The sequence below is a fragment of the Eupeodes corollae genome, chromosome 1 (assembly GCF_945859685.1).
Source record: "Eupeodes corollae chromosome 1, idEupCoro1.1, whole genome shotgun sequence".
Taxonomy (NCBI): Eukaryota; Metazoa; Arthropoda; class Insecta; order Diptera; family Syrphidae; genus Eupeodes; species Eupeodes corollae.
The window spans coordinates 84,117,402-84,141,479 of NC_079147.1; the positions used below are offsets into that span (position 1 = coordinate 84,117,402).

The 24,078-nt window shown below is 34.4% G+C and overlaps 1 protein-coding gene across 1 annotated transcript in view; it reads left to right on the forward strand.

The window, feature by feature from the left end:
- The window catches only part of LOC129940162 (coiled-coil domain-containing protein lobo), a 179,330-nt gene extending 170,267 nt beyond the window's left edge, over positions 1 to 9,063 (forward strand). Inside the window, exons 4-10 of the mRNA XM_056048414.1 lie at positions 37 to 748; positions 811 to 943; positions 6,887 to 6,935; positions 7,002 to 7,214; positions 7,408 to 7,629; positions 8,407 to 8,598; positions 8,689 to 9,063. Coding sequence (XP_055904389.1) covers positions 37 to 748; positions 811 to 943; positions 6,887 to 6,935; positions 7,002 to 7,214; positions 7,408 to 7,629; positions 8,407 to 8,598; positions 8,689 to 8,943 — 1,776 coding nt within the window. The 3' untranslated portion in view covers positions 8,944 to 9,063. The remainder of the gene's footprint in view (positions 1 to 36; positions 749 to 810; positions 944 to 6,886; positions 6,936 to 7,001; positions 7,215 to 7,407; positions 7,630 to 8,406; positions 8,599 to 8,688) is intronic.
- Positions 9,064 to 24,078: the final 15,015 nt, after the last annotated feature.

A 24,078-nucleotide genomic window follows, 5' to 3' on the forward strand; every position in this document is an offset into this window, starting at 1 on the left:
TATCGCCATGGATTTTCACTGTTTTTTTGTTTGCAGAACTTAGAAGATGAAGCCTCATTCAATGACCCTTGCCGCCTTTCCCACTCTTGGGTTGTTATAATTCACAATGCTCCATGGAGCTGTAAGCCTCGTGTCAAGATTCCAAATGAAGATGGTGACGAGGTTGATGCTCCACCAACTGCCACATTTATTGAACCCTCAACCGGGTTTCAGCATGATCCCTCGACTATGGCGTACAATCACATCGAAAGTATTTGGAACCATTTAAATTACTATGTCAATTTGCAAACTTGTCGAATTCGAGACATGAAATGGGATTTAAAAGAGACCAGCCACTGGCATCATCTATTGCCTGGTGAGCCTATAGAAATGCGGGTTGAAGAGCAATGCTCTGATGAAAACATAAAAGACGAGAGCAAAAAAGTGTCTATGGAAAAACATTTGGATATGGGTCGATCTTGGGTAGAAAAGTTCACTATTAGTGATAAGGAATTGGATGAAAGATACCCAAATCTTCACAAAGCCATTTACTATCATCGAGTCTTGCACGAAAGATTCTCAAATTACACTCAGCCCGATGGAAAAGTCGTGCAAGTGACACTATTTTCAGATGATAATTATGAAGTTCCTGAGATACGCTGGGATTGGTATGAAAATCGTGCGGATTTACTGACAAAAATTAAATTTACCTTTTCAACTGGTCAGACTGAGGAACATTTCCAAAAGGGAAGACCAGATTCTTTGAAATGTAAGTTGTAACGATTAATGACCGATTAACTGTTTTCGATAAATCGATAAAAATGTTTTCAGATTTTATACACTATGTTAATGAAACACAACCAAAAATGTTACATTTCTTTTCGGCACCACGTTTGGACTCAATGCAATTGTGTGAAGTACACGACAGAAAAATTGTAATGCATTTTAAAAAAGAACCAGGATTGTGAGTATTTTATAGATTTTATTAATTAATAATTTCCATTCATTTGTTTCTTATACGAATTAATTAAAACCAAAGGAATGTGCACTTCTTTCAACTTTAAAAAAAATAAATTTATAAATTAAAGTAATACTGTCTCATTCAATAATATTTGAATTGTTTATATGTTGTTAACAAAAACAAATCCAAAAAGTTTTTTTCAAGTCAAAATTTTCAAGTTTTTTTTCCAACAAAGTCTAGAACCTAAATATCTCTAAATCTACTAGAACATATGTGTTAGCGATGTTCCCTGGCTCTATTTAAAATTAGAGCATCTCTTTAGTTTTAAAAGCGTTAAGAAGTATTACTTGGGTTTCTTTTGACAAATAATATCAATGCTAACAATTATGTAGTGAGTATGTTTGAATTTAATTAGTTAGTTAAAGTCCTAAGAGATTTCAACACACATAAATCTGCTGGCCTGGATGGTATTCGCGCAATTATTCTGAAGAGGTGTTCTGCAACGCAGGCACAACCACTACGTATACGTAATCTACCTACTCTTTAGGTCTCGTCTCGTTCCAAACAGAAGGGAATCAGCATTTGTCCAGCCCATCCCCAAAAAAGGCAAATCTTCCTAACCCTCTAGTACCTGACCGATTGCACTAATGCCCCTTCTTTCCAAAGTCATGGAAATGCTAATTAATTATAGGCTTAAGAAATATCTAGAAGATCAAAGGCTTCTTAATGACCATCAGTACGGCTATCGCAGCAATAGATATCTTAAACTGTTTTTGAGATAGTAGGATTATAGCACTTTACATAATCCAAAATGCACGATTTCTGCTTTCATGAATTCGTTCTACATTCGATAAGAATTTCCTTTCAAATCGTTTAATACAAGTAGGGTTTCAATCTGAATACTACAAAACAAACGCTGGTGTACCCCAGGGCTCTGTTCTATTTCCAATACTCTTCCTCCTTTTTAATAATGATCTCCTGTATGCAACTTCTTATCCAATACATTGTTTCGCTGACGATAGTACTCTTAGCTTTTTACATTCCTTTCTAGACTCACATCCCTCTTTTTCCGATTTGGAACTTGCAACGGAAAAATATGATAAGCTGAATAAATTTATGACTAAACAGCATTGTTCAATAGGGAATAAAAAACCGGATTGAATGTAAAGCTTCGAAAACCCAATGCGGTCTTTAATAGTCAAAGCGAGATATTAATCTCTTGCTAATTTAATGGATGGCACTTGTATCTCTTCTTGATTGGATAAGAAATTTTCTTTCGAATTTAATACAAGTTGTTTTGGACGGATTCAAATTTAAAACTAGTAAAATAAATTCTGATGTGCCCCAGGGCTCCGTTTTGTCTCCGATCCTCTTCCTCATTTTTATGAATGATCTCCTGTCTGCTACCTCTAATCTAACATTGTGTCGCTGACGATAAAACTCTTAGCTTTTCATATTCGTTTCCAGACTCACAACCCTTCTCTTTGGATGTGGATCTGCAACGGCAAAATATGATTAGTTAATTAAATTCCGACCTACACAGCATTGAACGTGTGGAATTTAATGGAAAACGCAATGCTGTCTTGTATCGTTAAAGCGATATAAACCCTCTTTGGAACTATCCATGAGTGGCACTTGCATCAACGAAACGGAAAATATCGACATCCTCGAAATGTGCATCAGCAACCACCTTTTGTGGAGCGATTACATACGCGATGTTGCCAAAAATTCCGCAAAATGTCTATGTTTTTTGAGCCGTTGCTACAATGGCTACAATCTACAAAACCTATTGGGCAGCATTCAAAAAAGAGCTTTTTAAATTATTGGTGACATTAAAATTATAAACTCGTTTACGTAACTTGAACACTCCTCCCCTTAAATAATTTAACCGTAATACCCGCGCTTCTAGGAATGCCCATCAGTTTACCCTTGAGCAAAACTTCAGCTAAAGTAAAATCTTGAAATTCGAAGAATAGAAATTATGACTTTTTAGTTGGTATGAATTTTTAGATTTTAAGTTGTTTTAAGTTAACGTTCCAAATATTCACCCTTTTTCCACCGACATTCAAATTTGATGTGTTTACAAAACTGTCATGGCGTAAGGTCCTTTCGTCCAGAACGATATAGCCCGAATAAAAAAAGTAATAGCGCAAAGAACAACATTATAAACAATTAATTGTTGTACAATTTGGGCAATATAACCGAGCCTTTTGTTCATTTTGGGTATGCATACTACGTCATTTTAAGTTTCAAATTTAATCGCCAAAACAAAAACATTAACGAAAAAAATTTCAAAACGGCGAAAAACTCGGAACGTCAAGAAAGCGTAAAAGATATGTTTGGCTTTATTTAATTTTCAGAGAGGGGAATAATGCCAATTATCAAACTTAAATAAACCGAAATAGTTCGCTTGCTCACAGTGCTACTTCCAACAAGCATTACGGCGTTCAAACAATGAGATATTAAACCCCTCTGCTTGGGAACACTATAGAATTTTGCGTACATGCGAAGTTGGGTGTATGCAAAGTTTCCTTACTTACTAACTTAAGGTGGCGCTACAGTCCGGGGCGGACCTGGGCCTCAACCAACATGCGTCTCCAGCCAGCTCGGTCCCTAGCTAGCTGTCTCCAGTTTTGCACGCCAAGTTGAAGTAGGTTGAGGTCCTCTCCCATCTGAGTGCGCCACCTGAGTCGCGGTCTTCCTCTACTGCGGATTGGATTCGAAGACCTTCGGGGCTGGAGCGTTGATGTCCATCCGCTCTACATGACCTAGCCATCTAAGCCGTTGGACTTTATTTCTGCTAACTAGGTCAGTGTCGCTGTACAGCCCGTACAGTTCGTCGTTATATCCTCTCCTCCATTCTCCATCTATGCGTACGGGACCAAAAATCACTCGAAGAATTTTTCTCTCGAAGCATCCTAAGACGCTTTAATCTTTCTTTGACAGGGTCCAGGCCTCAGCGCCATAAATGAGAACCGGGATGATGAGTGTCTTATAGATGGTGATTTTACATGCTCGAGAGAGGACTTTACTTCTAAATTGCCTTCTAAGTCCAAAGAAGCAGCGATTTGCAAGAGTTATTCTTCGTTTGATTTCAGCGCTGGGTTCGTTGTCTGCATTAATAGCGGTGCCTAGTTAGACAAAGTCCTTAATTACCTCAAAGTTATACCTGTCGTTCAGTGTCCTTTTTTGATGACAGCATATACTTGGTCTTGCCGTCATTGACCACTAAACCCATCTTCTTCGCTTCCGTCGCAATGCTCAAAAACGCTCCACTGACATCACGCTTTGATCTTCCAATTATGTCAATATCATCTGCGTATCCGAGTAATTGGATGGATCTTTGGAAGATTGTGCCTCTAGTGTTGACGGTTGAGTTTTGCACAATTCTTTCCAGAACGATGTTGCAGAAATCGCATGAAAGTGCATCGCCTTGTCTAAGACCTTTTTCGACATCAATTGCATCGGTAAGATCTTTTCCGACCTTGATAGAGCAGCGTACATTCTCGATCGTCATTCTGCACAAACTGATAAGTTTGACAGGGATGGCAAAACAAGACATTGCTCTAGAACTCTACCCTATGGATGCTGTCATACGAAGCTTTAATATCGATAAAAAGATGGTGGGTATCGATTTGAAGTTCCTGGGTTTTATCCAAGATCTGCCTTAGTGTGAATATTTGGTCGAAAGTGGACTTTCCTGGTCTGAAGCCACACTGATAAGGACCAATCAGGTTGTTAACGAATGGCTTCAGACGTTCACATTATACGGCAGAGAGGATCTTATACGCAATGTTAAGGAGACTGATGCCTCTATAGTTGGCGCAGTTTAAAGGGTCTCCTTTCTTATGTATCGGGCACACAATGCTGAGATTCCACTCATCGGGCATACTTTCTTCCGACCATATTTTGCAGATGAGTTGGTGCATTCTCCCTACCAAGTCATTACCTTCTGCTTTGAATAGTTCGGCAGCGATGGCGTAAGCTCCAGCAGCTTTGTTTGACTTAAGTTTAGATACAGCTATCTTCACTTCGTCAAGGTTGGGTAGGTGGAATTGTTGATCTCCGTCGCCGAGGTTGAGTGGTTCTATCTCCCTTACAGCGGAATTCGGTTCGTCATCGCCGTTATATAATTTGGAGAAGTGATATTTCCATATTCTCAGCATCGACTGCAGTTCTACTACGGTGTTCCCCAGGCTTCGGTTCGTGTCTGGTACCCTTGTATGTTTTGTTAACCTTTTGGTAAAATTTACGAATCTCATTCCTGTTGTGACATCCCTCTATCTCCTCGATCGCGCGCTTCTCATGCTCTCTTTTTTTCCAACTAATAAGCCGGTGTTCCTCTCTGCTCTTCTGCTCGTAGAGCTCGCGAGCAGCTCTAGTCCTTTTGTGCAGCGCCGTTTTGTATGCCTTCTGTTTCGCTGCGTGCGCTTTCCGGCATTCGTCGTCAAACCAAGGGTTTCGCTGTGGTGGCTGTGTGAAACCTAGCACTTCAGAGGCGGCATCTCTGATGGTTGCAAGGCAATGTTGCCACTGGTTTTCAATGCTTAATGCCGGCAGCATAGGACTCCTTAAGAGGTTATTAGAGACTCGATCGGAAAAGGACATGGCAGGAGATTTCTATGTCCCCTTGTGGATATTAAGATGCGTGAACTGTGTACCAGCTACCAGAACGTCTCGTCCCGCAGCGAAGTCGACCAGCCTGAATCCGTTGTCAGAGGTGGTTTCATGCAGGCTGTATCTCCCGATTATGCCTCGAAAGATGTCTTCTCTTCCTAGCTTGGCATTAAAATCTCCTAAGACAATTTTAATGTCATAGCCATAGCGTGAAATTCAAAAAGTCACCTTACTTTTTGATCACGCTCGTATAACCCCAAACTTAAATCAAAACTTCTTTTTGGGCAAAACGACAATTTCTTACAACTTGGCCGTTCTTTTATTTAAAATTAATTGTTGTGTTGTATGTCCTTTCTTGACGACAGCATGCACTTCGTTTTGCCCTCAATAATCGTTAAACCCGCCTCTGCCTCAATACTCACAAAAGCCCTATTGACATCACGCTGAGTTCTTCCGATTATGTCAATGTCATCAGCATATTCTAGTTAGTTGACAGACTTTTGAAAAATAGTGCCTCTAGTGTTGAAATGTGAGCTTTGCACTATTCTTTCAAGTACGATGTTAAAAACTTTTTTTTTACATCGAAGAGTTCTGTTATAGAGCAGCGTGAATTCTCCATGGTCAGGTCATCCTGCACAAAAGGACGAGTTTGACAGGGATGCTTAAACTAGACGCTTTATACAGCTCTTCCCTGTAGATGCTGTCATTTGCGGCCTTAAAATCTATGAAAAGATGGTGGTCGTCGATTTGGTGTTCTTGGATTTTCTTCCAGGATCTGCCATAATATAAATATTTGATTTACTGTAGACTTTCCTAGTGTAAAACCGCACTGATAAGGTCTCCTTTTTTTCATGAAACCGTCTGCCGTAAGGAAATTACAACTTGAAATAAAAGTAAAATGAGAAAGTGCGATTTTGTTCGTACATTTACGAAGAAAATTTATAATAACTGACCTCTGACTTTTAATTTATTCAAAACAGAAAATAATCAATGTTTTAAACTGTTGCACAAATAAAAATATTTTTCAACATGTTCGAATTAAAGAAATTCCATAACTATGAATACTCCAGTGACTATTTAAAATAGGTTTACATTAACGAAACTTCTTCTGTTTAACTTTCCTATAAAAATGTTTGAGTTTCGTTGCAACATAAAACTGTGTGATTCCAAAACAATTTGTTTTCAAACTTCTTATGAAATTGAGCTCCAAATTTTACCAGTTCCCTAAACTTTTTCAACTTCGTTCAAACTTATTATTTTATTATCTATGTTAAAGATGTATTTAGTCTATCCATAATTCTTCAATTTAAACACCTATTTATTTTACAGGTGCTTCTACAAGGAGTTCAACACAAAATACGACTTGAATAAATTAATGGTAACACAAATCCAAAAAAAAAACACCACAACAACCGTTGACTTCATATTAATTTTTGTTTTTCAGGAAATCACTGAAAAATTCCAACGAGACCACACCAAACCAGCCAACGAAGATATTGCGATTCGGTCTTTTCAACTTTCGAAGAATAAAATTCTTCTGAAATTTCATTATCTTTGTGGTGCACTTACTGCCACAATCAGAGAATTCATTAAACCACCAAAGCCAGATTACGGTCAAGAGATTATCTTCGATCCATCACTAACAAAAGGATTCAAGGTGTGTCCTACACAGAAAATAATCCTTTTTCCAAGGAATTGAACACATACAATATTTCGCAAGAAAAATAGTACCTACATACTTTTTCAATAAAGAGAGTATAACTTGCCGACGGCATTGACAAAATAAAAAATCTACAAACAATTTTGATCCTTTGAAATAACATCTCCTAAATGTTTGTTTATTATTTCAGTTTGGCGATACGAATCCTGATCCTACCCAACTGGAACTGTACCTATTGTTGTTGGAACAACTGAAGGCCGAAGAATCAGCCAAGAAGGCCTTTGACAAAATTATGGAAGAGCTTAACTGTATTTTCGAGCGAAGGAAGCGTGAAATCAAACACACCGATTTAAAATTCGGAGTATTTGATCCTTTGCGAAATGACGCAGCAAGGAAGCTTCGCCTCGAGAGGGTAAAGTCATACGATGATGACGCATATAATATAATCAGTATAAATTTGATTTAGAATGACCTAATTAGCTGGTGGTAATGAACTCTCTTCCGGCCGTCATAGTCGTCGTCATCGCCTTCCGTTCGATAAATGCATTCATATCCTTGTAATTGGCATAAGGATATTATATATGTATTCTTATTGTGCGTTTGTGTGTGGATGGGCATATTCAATGTACATGGCTACTGTTTTGAATGGTATAGCCCCCACTTTTACCCCACCCACCAACACCACCTCATTATATATGTTAATTTCAATTTGTTTACCTATTTAGTGCAAGGATAATATGGTCCTGTCTGAGAGTGTGATTCAAGATGAGAGGGCTCCCAAGGTGGTGGCTATTTAGATTAATGCATTTGTATTACTTGGGAATAGATAGTGTCACTCTACCAACTTATGTGTATGTGTATTGTATGTTTGCTGCCCCACTTCTTAATGCAAAATAGAAAGCATCAATATTTGGGGAACTTAATTAAGTTGTATAGCACGAGCACATGTTTGGTTGTTGGCTGCAGATAATGACCGGCCGGCCAGCCAGTCACCAGTCAGCCACCCGGCTTATTTGTCCCAAGGTTCATTGTTCAAGGACCTTGAACTTAATTAGTTTAATCCAATAAATTAGTTAATTCCTGGTATATATACCGTCATTCTGATTCATATAATAATATGCTCTTTAAAAACATAATATACTCGTTGTAGTTAAAACTTAAAGTAAGCCTTTTATGTATAAATTTTAAGGACGAGCTGGAGAAGAAAATCATAAAGGAACGAAGTAAAAATCCACCCGATTTCTTGGCTCCCTATCTCATACCTTACAATGGACGTACTTTGACGCAAAAGGAATCCTGGACAGCGTACCATGCGTGTTTGAATGATTTGAAGAAGCGATTTGTAACGCTTTTGAATGAATTGCAACGACGTTATGAAGATGTTAGTTTTTTTTTTCTTTTTATTCTTAAATCTTTCTTATCCTTTCTTATTTTTGTTGCTTTTTTCATTGTTATTTCTTGGTGTATGCAGTTGACGGCTGAAGGACAATCGTTAAAAAAATTCTTGGGCAAATTTGAAAATAAATTCGATGACTTCGACTATGAACGTCTTATGCAGGAATCGAAGGATCTTGAGCTGAATAAGAGAATGGTGCAAAAGAGATTAACGATTACACACGAAGATTCACAAAAGAAATATGACTTGGTCAAGCAGTCATTGCTTAAGGACAAACGTCTGCAATTGAAAAGTCTTTCAATGGCAAATAGTAATACTATACTATATTAATAGTAATACTATACTGGATTGGATTTTATTTAGTAACAAAACGCTATTTTTATTATATCGAGTTTTTATTGTTTTTTTGTATCATTTCTATTTTTGAATAAATTTATTGTGTTTGTGGCATAACAATGTGTTTTATAACTTGCAGACTTTTTGGTTGGATTGTATCATTGGGTACATAAGAAAGCACCCTTTACATTTAAGGATAATGCAACAAACAGGATACGAAAAATTGCAATGCTCTTCTTCTTTATTTTTCTTTAGCTGACACTACAGCGCATCACCTGGGCCTCAAGTAATCTGCTAGCTTACTTGATCTCTAGTATTCTGTTTTCAGTTTCGAATATCAAGCCGAGGTGCGTGTGCCTCAACTTGATCACTCCACCGGAGATGAGGTCTGTCTCTGCTTCTGGTTCCATCAGGCTTAGCATTTAATATCCTACAGGCTGGAGCTTTGATATTTATTCGCTCTACATGCCCTAGCCATCTTAATCGTTGAACACTTCATTTTTTGACCAGGGGCAAGTTCCTGTACAGTGTACAGCTCGTATAGTTCGAGATTGTATCGTCTCCGTTATAGTCTAAGAGCCAGCAACAGAAAAAGTAACGTCATTTCTTTAAGAAAATATTTGGTCTCATTGTATAGTCTGAATATAAATAAACATTAAAATAATTGTCTGCCACTTCTCCGTTGGTGGGGAGGGCGTTGGTAAGGGGTTAAAGGGGTAAAAAAACTAAGACAAAAACGTGATATCATTAAAGCTGATTTTTGGTGTGTTGACGCTAAATAATATTTTATGTAACATATTAAAAAGGCAGATAATTTGGGTGGTACGAAGATGGTGGCAGACTTAGGGGAATGTCGAGAAAATAAGTAGCTAACTACGCCATTTCCTTAAGCTTGAAAAAGGTGTTATTTGATTTGATTTGATTTTTATTGTAGCTAAAAATATTACATTATATCTTTATCTTAAATATATATTGCACAATTTACAGAGATTGGTATATTATCTACCTTACTACTGCCAAGTTTAAATGAGTTTTAACAAAAAATTCAAAAATAAAGGATTGGTTGAAGGAAAAGCTACTTAAAAACCTTCATTTAAGAGCATACAAAAGAGTATAAATCAATACATACATTAATAAATATAAAAGAGAGGAAAGGGGTGGAGTGCAGACAAAGGCTAACAGTGCGAAATTTCAATTATAACTTTAACAAACCCGTATCAGTATGCAAATTAAAGATAAATAATGAGAAATGTTTACATATATAATAATAGATAAATAAATAAATAAATAAATATATAAATAAATAAATAAATAAATAAATAAATAAACAATAAAATAAATAAATAAATAAATAAATAAACAAGAAAATAAATAAATAAATGAATAAATAAATACTTACATAACTAAATAAATAAATAAATAATTAAATCAATAATAAATAACACATGAACACAAAAATAATAAATAATATAATAAATAAGTGAGTAAATAAATAAGTGTATAAATGTATAAAAGGAATCACATAAAATAAATGCAAAATTAATAAGTATATTAAAAAATAAGTAAGTAAGTTCACAAATAAATACAAAATTAATAAATAAATAACAAATAAATACATTAATTAACAAAAATAAATAAATTAACAACAGTAAAGAAAATATAAATAGATAACAAAAATCAGTCTTTTGAATATTATAACTATGAAGCTAAATTTGAAATTAAAGCATTGTCAGATATTTCGCAAGAAACTTTATATCGTTCTTTTAATTTTATAATTCTATCAGTAATATATTCAGCATTAGCTAACATGTGTAATTCGTTGGTTGAAAAATACCAAGGAAGGTTTAACATCATTTTTAACAACTTGTTTTGAGAAATTTGCAACCTTCGGATATGGCTTTTTGCACAGCTACCCCAAGCAGGTGATCCGTATAGAATAATTGCTTGAAAAATAACTTTGAATATAATTAGTTTATTTTCATGACTTAACTTTGATTTACGATTAATAAAAGGATAGAGAATTTTAATGGTTACGTTTACTTTTTTTATGATTTCTTGGACATGAATTCCAAAATTTAGTTTACTGTCCAATTGGACACCAAGGTATTTAACATTTGATTTCCAGTTTGCTTCTACGCCGTTGATAAAGAGGGAGTTACTTGGCAAAAAACAGGCTTTTCTTTTTCGAGTAAAAAAGATAGTCTGAGTTTTCAAAGCATTTATCTTAATCTTCCAATCATTAAAATAATGTTGAAGTGCATTCAAAGCAGATTGCAAATTGGTTTCAATAACGGAACCAAGTGAATCAGAAGAAAATACACAGGTGTCATCTGCAAATATAGCTTTATTGCAATTTTGCAAAACAGGGAAATCAGTAGTAAAAACTGTATAGAGTATTGGGCCAAGAACGGATCCTTGAGGCACGCCTGCAGTACATTCAAAGATTTCCGAAAGATTTTTGTTGACAGAAACAACTAAACTTCTTGATGACAGAAAGGACTTCACAATTTTTATTATACACATGGGAAAGTTGAACATTACAAGCTTGTGTAAGAGCCCGTCATGCCAAACAGAATCAAATGCTTTCTCAACGTCAAGCAAGACCATACCGGTACTTTTACCACTGATAAAGTTGGTTTTAATGGTTCTGGTTATTCGATCAATTTGGTGGACTGTACTATGGTACGGTCGAAATCCAAATTGTTCAGGAGGCAGAATATTATTATTGTTAATGTGTGTCATTAGTTTGTTTTTAATTATTTTTTCAAAACACTTACTTACAGAACTTAGTAAACTTATGGGACGATAACTTACAGGATTGCTTGCGTTTTTTCCAGGTTTCAAAATTGGAATAATTTTAGCGTTTTTCCAATCTATTGGAAAGTAGCTTATCTTAATACAGGAATTGAACAAATTTAAAAGAAATTTTATACCTGACCTTGGAAGATGTTTTAAAAAAAGATTTTTTATGTTGTCAAAGCTAGCTGACTTTCGCGTTTTCAATCCAAGGATTACATCAATAACTTCCGTAATTGTAATATACTCCTCCTGGTCATTTAAGATACTGGAGTTGATCGAATGCAATGATTGCAGAACTAAAGATTCTACATTGCTATTTGTTGCGGAGTTATTGGTTAGAGTATTGCAGTCGGTAAATATTTTGCCTAATGCGTTTGCCTTTTCAGAACCAGACAATGCTACTTGCCCATTTTCTAGTTTTAATGCAGGTATATTCAAGTTAGGCTTCTTAATAACCTTAACAATATTCCAGAAAGGTTTGCCACCTTTCTCTAGCCCTCTTAATTTTTGGTTCCATTCCTTGTTTCTGAATCTCGAAATACCTTCTTTGATCAAATTTGAAAGAACTTTTGTTTCAGTTAAGTAACAATAATCTCTCGTCCGTATCCATCTTCTTCTAAAGCTGTTTCTTACTTTAATGAGTTCAACTAAGTTAGGAGGAAGGACCGTCTTGCTATTTAACCTTATTTGTTTTAAAGGAACAGATTGTTCAACACTTTCTATAACACTTTTAGTAAACAAGGAAACATTTTGATCAATTTCTGAAGTGGATATATCGGAATGAAGATAAGGAACATTTCTTAGTTTTGAACTCAATTGGGTTTTAAACATGTTCCAGTTGGCGTTTTTGAAGTCTAAAACTTCGTTACTTCTGTTAGAAGGCAGTAAATACGTACTAATACATATTGGAAGATGATCGGAACTTAATTTACATAGCACTTTAGTTTGATTAAACAGGTGTTATATTGTCAAAAATTTCCAATCAATTTTTTACATTCAATCAGCCAAATTATGCGCGATGGCTCACTAGATATCATGACAATCTGCTTAAAATTGAAGAAACTCACCCGGGACCCATATTTCTCACTTTGGAGCAAACTGTCAACGCAGATGCAGCACGGCGATTAACAGGGGTTACACACTTCACGAATTCCATATCGGCTAGGCAACGGTGGGCAAAAAGTCACATTATCAGATAAACTATAATTTCCTACGTTTACAAACAAACTGGATTAAAAAAACAGCAAGATATTTCAGGAGAATTGGAGCATAGCAAAATTAAAAAAAAATTCTAATCATCTGCACAAATTTATTGAATCTGGTAGTACAAATATGAACCCATTTCAATCAAACTTGGATGAGAAATTTCTGTTCAACATTGCCACTGGGAGAGCTGCTACAGATGATATAGCTAATTTCCTTCTCAACATCGAACAAACAGGGCAGAGGTTACGAGAAAATTTTATTTCGGAATGTGCGGCAGCCGACGACAGATTTGAGAAACCTATTAAAAGAATTGTAATTTCTAACTTTTCTGCTACATCAAATAAAAAGTTAATTAAAATTTGTAGCAAAATGCAGGAAGTGAAGATGCAGCGAGATTTGTTCGTCCGAATGCTTGGAGTTTCGATGGAAGAAAAAATAGATATAGCAAGGATCTTCTCATATTCTCTAACACCTATACCTATGTCTATGTGTCACCTAGATGGATCAATGTGCAAGACTGACAAGTCAACTCTCATGAAACTTTTGGAGAAAAGAGAAGTGAGTCAACCACCACCGAATATTGATATTGTCATAGTGGACGGCTTTTTCATGTTGCATTTAATTAAAGGAGTTCCCAAAACATTTGGTATGGTATAAAAAAAATCTTCAAATGGTTACACGGGTTAGTGCATTGCGAATTGATCTTGTTTTCGATCAATACTTTTCACCATCCATTAAAGATAATGAACGTTCGCGAAGGGACGGCTTTAAAGATCGTGGCTACGTGATAACAGGATCAGATCAGGTCAGACCTTCCGATTTTGTGAAGGAACTCCGAAAGGCAAACTTTAAAACAGTTCTTGTACGATTTTTAATCTCACACTGGGAGACTGATGAAGTGGCTTAATTCATTGGAAATAAAATAATTAATTTGAATTTCGATAAATGCTAATCTTATACAGTTGTAAATTATCGTGTAGAAAAATCTATTGATGAGCTATTTTCATGTGAGCCCCATGAAGAAGCTGATACGAAAATAGTTTATCATATTTGCAACATTAACTTAAAGGCCAACATTGTTATCAAGTGCTCAGACACCGACATTCTCATTGTAATGCTAGGAAATATGGACCACTTGAGCCATTCGTTAAATATTTGGTTGGATGTTGGTGCTGGCACAATCGAAGGTACATTGATGTTACCCATTTTTACGGTAATTTGGGTGAGACTATTTCAAAAGCCCTACCTCGGTTTCACTCAATGACTGGTTGTGACTACAATCCAGTATTTTTCAAAAAGGGGAAAAATAGACCTTTCACATTGCTTTGTAAAAATACTGAGTATCAAGAAGAATTCTCAAAAGTTGTCAATTATAATTTGTTTGATTCTGAAAGAAATGAACTATTTTTAGTTTTGGAAAATTTCATCTGCCGGTTGTATAATGTGAGGGATGTAAAAACTTTCAATGAGGCAAGGTTTGAAATGTTTACGCAAACGTTTAAGTCAAAGGACGTAAATGAGGCGTTTAGTAAAAAGTTTAAAAATTTTGATGCTTCAAATCTACCTCCTTGCCAGTCGGAACTACATCAGCAACTCTTAAGATCACAATACATTAGCGGCCTATGGAGAAATGCTCATTTAAAAACCCCCACTCGATTACATCCACCTGAGTATGGATGGAACAAATTTGATGGAAAGTATGAATTGCTTTGGTTTAAAGGCGAGCAGTCACCAACTTTGGTTAATGACGTAATAATTCAACCAAAAAATTTGGATGAGGATATGAATGTCACTGGTAATGTACAATATAAACTCATTTTTACTTTATAAAACAAATGCAAATTTGTACCAATTTATTTTGACAGATAATAAAGATAGTGATGACGATGGAAGCACTCCTGATGTTCCATTCAATAGAATGGAGAATAAAATATTTGAAAGTAAAAACCTGATTTCTTTGAAAAGTTCAATTTCTTTATTTGTTTTAATTTTTGTTCGCAATATTTGTCTGCCTTTTTGATTATAGGATTATAATAACATTTTAAAAATTTTAACATTTTTTTGAAGCTTAATGAAATGGCGTAATTAGCTACTTATTTTATCGACCTTCCCCTAAGTCTGCCACCATCTTCGTACCACCCAAATTGTCTGCCTTTTTGATATGTTACATAAAATATTATTTCGCGTCAACACACCAAAAATCAGCTTTAATGATATCACGTTTTTGTCCTAGTTTTTTTTTACCCCTTTAACCCCTTACCAACGCCCTCCCACCAACGGAGAAGTGGCAGACAATTATTTTAATGTTTATTTATATTCAGACCATACAATGAGACTAAATATTTTCTTAAAGAAATGACGTTACTTTTTCTGTTACTGGCTTTCAGTCTATTAGATATTATTTTGCCTATCGACACCAATCAGTCCATATATTGTACGTAGAACCTCCCTCTCGAATATATCAAGCGATCGTTCATCTACCTGGGAAGGAGTCTATGCACCATAAAGTAAGACTGAGATGGTCAAGATTTTGTTGAGTGTCTCATTGTTACTTTGCGATAGGGCCTTATTCCTCAATTGCTTACTAGGCCTAATTCTACGTTTGGTTTCAGCGCTAATGTCATTTGTAGAGTTAACAGCAATACCTAGATAGATGCATTAATTTTCCACCTTGAAGTTATACCTACTATTTGTCACAATCTGACCGAATCTACGATGGGAACCGACTACATTCGATGGCAGCAAAAACTTCATTTTGTCCTTGTTAATCACAAGACCCGTTTTGTGTGATTCAGACTCAACACCGGAAAAGGTACGCGTAACTGCTCGTTTCGCTCTCCCCATAATGTCAAAGTTATCTGCATATCTAAGATATTAAATAGATAGATAAGTTCTTTATTTTTTCAATTTTCTTATAAGTACAATATTTCATAATAAAAGCTATACAAAGAATGGCTTTATAAGCCGTCTGCCGGAAAGAAAAAAACTAATTAAATAAAAAAAACAGAACAAAAATACAATATTTGAGTAAAAATGAGAAAATATTTCACAAAATAAGTTTCATAGTTAAAAATATGTAAATATATAAATATTAAAGAAAAACATTTTGTTTAAATTATTATTTTCATAATGTGATTTTAGTTTAGTCAAAAACAAAGAAAAAAAGAAATTTTGAACTATATGGAAATAATATTCATTATTAAAGTAAATTTTAGATATACATATATTATATATGGTATAAAAACGCAATAATATTTAGTTGTATGTTCAATAAAAAAGTGTGACTTTTAGTTTAGTCAAAACAAAAATTTAAGAAAAGAAAGGAAAATATTGGTAATTGGCTTTTAGTTAAGCTAAAACAGATAATAGTTTGTTAATGAGAAAATAAAAATAGAAAGAAGAACTGCATATTTCTCAAGTTTTTTTTTTTAAATTTAAGGGCTTTTAGTTTGGTTAAAAACAAAAAAAGGAGAAAGATACAATCACTTTAACATCTTGTTACAACACAAAACAAGCTCATACACTCGTTTCGATATTTTTTTTGCAAGTGAGACATAGCGTAAAAGAGGCTTCCAGCCACGATCTCCGTTTAGTACACCGACACATTCCTCTTGGGAAAGGAAACTAGAATAAAAGTAGAGCCTTCGGATTTCCTGTAATATTGGACAAAGTGCTAAAAAATGAAAAACATCTTCGTTTTGACCAAGGTTGCAAAGGGAACACACAGGGTTTACTCGTAAGTCTGTTCTATGTGGTCTATATTTCAAATGGTATTAAAACGTTATGTGCTACAGCAAGATCATACACGTTTTTGACCGGACTATATTCACATCTAAAACAGATTTTAAGGAGTCTTTTTTGCAAGTTTTGGTCGGAATACTTCATAACTTTGATTATAAAATCGGCGTTAGCCTTTAAGTTTTGCAAGAAAATTTGAGGTAAGCCTGACTCTAGGTGTATAGCATAATTAGGAAAGTTGATAGGCAACTTAAAAATTCGCTTGAAAAAATACCTCTGCATATTTTCCATTTCCTCCGACTGTTTGAAACCATATACTTCTTTACCATAGCAAAATCAAGTATTCACGGTGGCATTGAAAACATTGAATTTTGAAATTGGATCTACGAGTTTACTTGCGAAGAACTGGGACCACATTGTATTGTAATTTTTGCAGCGGTTGTATTTTCTTTTATAAAGGTTTGAATGTTAAGATTATATGTCAAGATATTTAAACTCATTTACGACCTCAATTATCTAACCATCTAAAGTCCAATTCCGCCCATAGCCAATTGATCTATTTCGAGATCTGAAAACCATTATTTTGAATTTGGTGGTATTTATTCTAAGGTCCCCAGATCACAAAACTGTTTTAGCTTGTTTATCTGGAGCTGTAGAGTAAGCGGACTGTCTGATAAAATCACTAGATCGTCTGCATAAAACAAGACATTAAGTGTATTATCGCCGAACTGAACTCCCCCAGGTATACTATTTTCGACATCGATTCATATACAGTGAAAACATGATAACATCTTTAGATACTTTTCTACCATTCTGAACAGATGCCATCATGTTTTCTAGAATTTTTTCGTAGACTCTGATAAATTTAGTAGATAAGACAATTGTTATAATTGAGCTTATAAAGTAAGAACCTCCTATTAATAGTGTCAAAAGCCGCTTTTAAATCAACGAAAAAGGCATATAAGTTCTTTTTTTATCAATAAAACGCCTAGCAGTGGTGCTGAGTACAAAAATTTGATCAACAGCTGAAAGGTTGGTTCGATAACCAGCTTGAAAGCAACTAATCATATTATTATCTTCTACCCAGGTCGTAAGTCTAGTAAAGAGTATTTGAGTATTTGTGTAAACACTTTTCTTAATGAGTTAAGCACAGAAATTCCTCTATAGTTCTCTGGAAAATCATGGTTACCTTTTTTAAAAATGGCTTTAATTCGGGACAGACGAACATTTTCAGGCACTTTCTCTTCAATGAATATTCTATTTAAAACTTCTAACATGTATTCCAAAAACTCAGAAGTAGCATGTTTATAAAACTCTATTTGGTCTTCTGGTGGTTTCGAAGGTTTCGGTTGAGTCTCTACCAATTTTTATAGTGATAAGTCGTATTAGTTACAATTATAGCATTATATTAAAAAAAAAACAAGACCAACAAAACCGGATTTTGGTGGAAGCCCAAATAACAATTAATATTATAATTCATAAATATGTTTGTTTAAATAATTAAAAAAAATTGTAACAATTTACTTAAAAACGTTTAACGTTAACGCTTAGCTGATGATAAAAATCAAAAATTAGATACTCGGCATGAAGCTTAATCGTTAAAATCGAAAATTATTCAACTTCAAAATGCCTTTATGGTGGTATTCTGGAAAGAAATTTTAAATAGATTTGACGCGAGCAATTCGTATTTGCAAAAAGTGGAACTAGATTTAAAAGTAGCTAAAAACATGATGTTGTATTTGATTGCGATAATTTTTCACAAATTGAAATAGAATCGAAAGCCTTGAGCAAAGTAGTTAATAGGAAATTTTCTGATTTCAACAAAAGAAAAATTACAAAAATATTGAACGTCGCGACGGTGTAAAAGAAAAAGAAACGCTCTATAGATCTGATAATGCACAAGAGGATTAAAGCTTACACTTACATCACTTACATCACTTATATCTTCGGATTTGTTTGCAATATTTTAAGTATGAGTGAAAACGAAGTAAAAACAAAGGCTGGGATGCGACCGACTCTGATAACTTCCCATCCCGTCTGTCGATTTGTTTTCTTTAAAAGTTTGTAGGTTTTTGTGTTGGGTTAAAAAAGTTTTTAGTTCAATTATCCTTAAGCATTTTTAAATTACTAACAAATATTTTCATATAAAGAAATAGTTTAGTTTAAAAATGTAGTTTTGTTAAATAGATTTTTAGTCGAAAATAAATTTTTAAAAATTTTTGTTAAATTTTCTTTAAAGTCAAACTGTCAATTGTCAATTTAATTTTTCTAAAAACCTTAACAAATTTAAAAGCTTTAGGCAACGGCCTAGTCACTGATAAAGCTTCGGTTTCTAGCTTTAAGATAGGTTTAAGATTGAATAAATAAAAATGAATTAAAAAAAAAAAAAAAAAAAAAAAGCTTCGGTTTCCATCGATCACCGAAATCAAGCATCAGTGAGCGTGGTTAGTAGAAAGATGGAGGACCGTCTCGAAACCTATCGCGTGCTGTTGTGTTGTTATTCCCTTACATAGCCTAGTTGCTCAAGGTTCTGTGTTCTCTATGTAATGTAATGTAATGTTAAAAGCTTTAGTTTTTGTTGCACAAAATTGTTTTGGAGATAAAATCATTTTGTATTCGTACAATTTTCGAGATGACAAATTGTTTTTTTTTCAGTTTTTTTGATTTATAAAAAAAAACAGCTAATTGGTTTTTTTTCAAAAAATATAATATAATATATATCACGTTACAAAATATTATATAAAATTTAAAATTTAAGTCTAGCGTTTTCGGTTCGTAAAACATTTAGGATTAACCAAAATGTTCACCTGTTTTTAAACTGCTATGGTAAAAAACCGCCGACGCAATTTTCTTGAGAGCCCTTTCTGCATCTTAATGCCTTCTTATCTGTATAACAAAATTTATTTGAAATCGATATCTCTTCTAGTTCTTGAGCTATGGACGAGAAATTTTAAAATTCTTAATTTGCCAAATCGGACCCATTACAATAACTTCCTATGGGAAGTTAATAAAAGGAAAAAATTAGTCGAAATTTTTCATAAAGTTTTAAAAAAATTAATTTATTTACGAACACAAGTGTTTTCTTTTCAAGTTCAAGAAGAAAAAAACTGAACTTATTTCACCATTTACGAGTAAATGACTTAACTGGATAGTTCAAAAACAAATGATTGACGTTTTTCCAAATGTTTATATCCTTTAGAATATTCGTAACAATACGTATACCTAATTGTGAAGCAGAAAGATCTTTCTCAGTCCTTAAAATGATAAAAAATATGTACCGATCTTCGATGTTGGATGAAAGATTATCATCATTAACTCGTTAGCAATCGAATCCGAATTATTAAGATCGATTGAGTTTAATGATTTGATTCAAGATTTTGTAAAAATGGAATTGAGAAAAAAAATTTGTTAATAATTATTATTTATAATTGTAATTTCATAAATACTAATTACTACATGAATTGTAAGTTTTAATTTTTAGAGTTTTGAATAATCAAAAAGAAATGGTCTGAGGGTCTGACAGTTTTGAGACGTTCTTCGTTCAATTTCCTTTTTTACGACAGCATATAAAACCACTAAACTCATCTTCTCCGCTTTCAATGCTCCGCAACGATCAAAAACGATCCACTGACATCACGCTTTGCTCTTTCAAATAGAGCAGCATTTATTCTCCAACGTCATTCTGCACAAACGTTTTAAGTTTTACAGGGATGTCAAAACTCTGTAGAGCTTTTCCCTATAGATGCTGTCATACGCGGCCTTAAGGTCGATAAAGAGTTGGTGGGTATCGATTTGAAGTTCCTGGAGTTTTTCAAAGATCTGCCGTAGTGTGAATATTTAGTCAATGGTGGACTTTACTGTTCTAAAGCTACACTCATAAGGACCTATCAGATTGTTGACGAACCGCTTCAAACTTTCACATAATACGGCACAGAGGATCTTATATGCAATGTAAAGGCGACTGATGCCTCTGTAGTAAGCGCATTTTAGAGGGTCTCCTTTCTTACGGATTGAGCAAACTATACTGCGATTCCACTTATCGTGGATGCTCTCTTCCGAATATATTTTGCAGATGAGTTGGTCCATGCTCCCTACAAAGTCATCGTCTGTTGCTTTGTCAGCTATGCCGTCAGCTCCAGCAGCTTTGTTGGGCTTCAGTTTAGTTGAAGCTATTTTAACTTCGTCGAGGTGGGGTAAACAGCATTTTTGATTTTCGTTGCCTAAAGGTTGAGTGATTCTATCTCCCTTACAGCGGAATGCGATTCTTCATTATATAATTTGAAGAACTTGTCTTTCCATATTATTCTCAACATAGACTACGGTTCTACTACGATATTCCCCTCATCTTATTCATAGGCTTCGGTTCGTGGTTGGTACTCTTGGAAGTCTTTTTTTTTAACCTTTTAGTAAAAGTTATTTGGGAATGGGGTTTCCATTGGTGGAATAATTGAACGTACTTCTTTAAAAACGATGCCGGCATGTGTGGTCAGCTATGATTACTGAACACACTTGTTGGGAAAAGTCAACCAAAATTGGACCTCCAGATTGGCCTACGTCCAAGAGGGCCTTGGCGGTCATATGGAAAGTATAATATCACTAGATTATCTTCTGAATAAAGTACACTTCATGCTAATTTAAAGAAACGGTCCTTGTTTTATTCTATTGTTTTATCCTTCCAAAAAAAAATAATAAATGTTTGAAAAAAATATGTATGTATAATTTCGTTGTTTCAGAAGCCATTAAGCTAACACAAAGTGTGTGGATATTTCTATTCAGCAAGGTATGAAAAATTATCACAATTAGTTAAATGTCAACGACCAAACAAAACTGAGAAACTTGTCATACTTTATTTCCAGCTGTGGTTCTGTCAAGTGGCCCTTTGGTTCCTGTGCCTTAACGGCTCTCTAAAACTTTTTATAGGAATCTTTTAAGTCATTGTCTTATACCGACGCAGGCAAACTTGCAAATTTTAAAGCATTGGAAGTCAATATTCAGGCCACTATCGGCGTCACACAGATAGACTTATTGGAAAAACTTACTTAAGGCCGCTGGGGACGTATCCCAGAAAAGATACAGAAAATATAATTGTTCTGCGAATATCTAACAGATTCTAAACACAGAAATTATATCCAGCAATACTTTAGTTTTGTATTATATATCAAATTGTAAAATTAAAATTTGCACTAATACATAATTTTAAACTATTCTTATAATTCAGGATTATTTTTCCAAAAGAATATTGAAAATAACATATTTATATTTCCTTGTAAGGCTTAATTCATCTCTCTCGTTTAGTTAACTATTATGAGAAGGGCCGACTCTCATCATCTAAGATCCAAAGAAAGCCGGTATACATTATGATTTATCTGTCTGGTCCCCTAAAATTGTTTTCATACTGGACTGGAAAAAGTTATTTATATCATTTTCATTGATAATATTCAATTCTATAACTTGATGTCTTTACGTTGCGTCCGGTCCTCTTGAATACCGAACAACTAAATTATCATCAAAACAATAAATTATCACATAACTCCCACGTTAACATATTTTTATTCAAATGGAATAAATAAAATAAAAGAAGAAACCACATTTACTACTTACTATACTCTATATCATAATATTCACACAAAAATGCATATAAATAAACAAACACTCAACAAATTACAACTCAAAGCATCACTATCACCACCATCACAACAAACACATCTTTAGTAGATCGTAAACAGTTAAATAATATTATAATACACACCAATAAACAGACATATACTAGTATAGCCACACGCAAAAGGACATAAACAAAATCCAGAATCCAGCATCAAGGACCAACAAAGAAAGCTACAAAAAATATAGATATGTATAAAAGTAAACTAAGAAACATTTCATAAACCCCGAGACAGCATCAAATCCAGGATCCAAGAACAAGAAAAGGACGAACAAGATGAAGATGAAGATGAAGACGACTATTCCGTCCATAGTCATTCGCATTACACAGACGGGGTAAATCATGCTCTATTAACAAATTACCAAACGATAAATCAAACCATCCAACAAACACTTAACTTTATTTTCAATCATATAAATTTTATTATCGTTTTATTGGATGCGAGAGGGAAAAAGGAGCAGGGTTGTTTTTGTAGGATGATAATCTTTTTCTTTCTTTATTTATTCTATGTTTTTTTTGTTTGTGTTTACTTTCATCCACATGCAAGTGCGCCGGCCGCGTCACCGCACTGCTCCGTGCCCCGCAACGGCCGGCTAGTGATACCAATGGGCCTTGGGGGCCAGAAAGAATGTTGACTTGGCACTAAACCTTGTCCCAGAAAATGTGTCTTAGAAAGTTACAAATACAATATACACAAGTTGTGAACAACGTAAGGTAATGTAAGGCCGAGGGTTTGGGCGAGAAAGAAATAAGGATTTCTAACATGACTATGACAAAATGTCGGCGTACGGGTATGGCTATTAAAAAGAAAGTCCAGCTCCATCTTCGTCAACTAGGGTACAGTGGGGAAGAATGAAGGGAAACTTTGGAATGAAAATAAAATGAGGACATTTTGACCAAACTTAAACGGTAACACTTTCTGTGTTAAATCCATATGTCGCAAGTAAAAAGAGTTGATTACCGCAAAAGAACACAACTTGACAGCTAATAAAATTTAAAACTTAAAAAAGGAACGTTTTCACTGGCAACGCAAGAAAACTGATAATTGACATTTTAAAGGTCCTAAGTAAAAGTGGAGCAATCAAAATAAACGAAGTGTTTTCATTGTTAAATATTTTTAAATAACGAAAATTTTTTAGGATAAAATAGTACTACAAATGTTTAGAAAATCATGTATAAAGCATTACAATAAAACTCTTCATTTTTGAAAAGGACGATATTAGAGCAGCTTTTTAAGCTTTTTTCTTCTGTATTTTACGAGAAAGCCAACTGGGACGGGCTCAATAATTATTTAAGGGTATTTTACTAGTCACTATGGTTCCTCGATAGTGAGGTTGATTAAAGCGCTAATATGATGACAAATTTGAAACTCTTAGAAATGAGAACTTTTATCCCGAATAGGGTTCAAAGCATCAGACATAAGGAAAAGGCATGGTTTTATGCGAGTTTTAAAGAGGTTATTAGGGTCAAGAAGGTAAGTTTCCGTTGTTTTAAAGCCAATCCAACTGAAGAAAACTGGAATAAGTTCAAGCAAGCCAGGAAGGCCTGCAACGCCCAAACCAAAAATTAAGGTAAAGAATCTGCAATGTCCTAAAGGCAGTAAAAATGTTTGGTCATTTGTAAAAAATATGAGGAATTCTTCATCTTCCTCTGTTCCTACGCTCGCTCGTTGTGAATGACACTTCTTTTGTTAGCTCTTTAGAGATAGCTTATCTCTTTTCTAG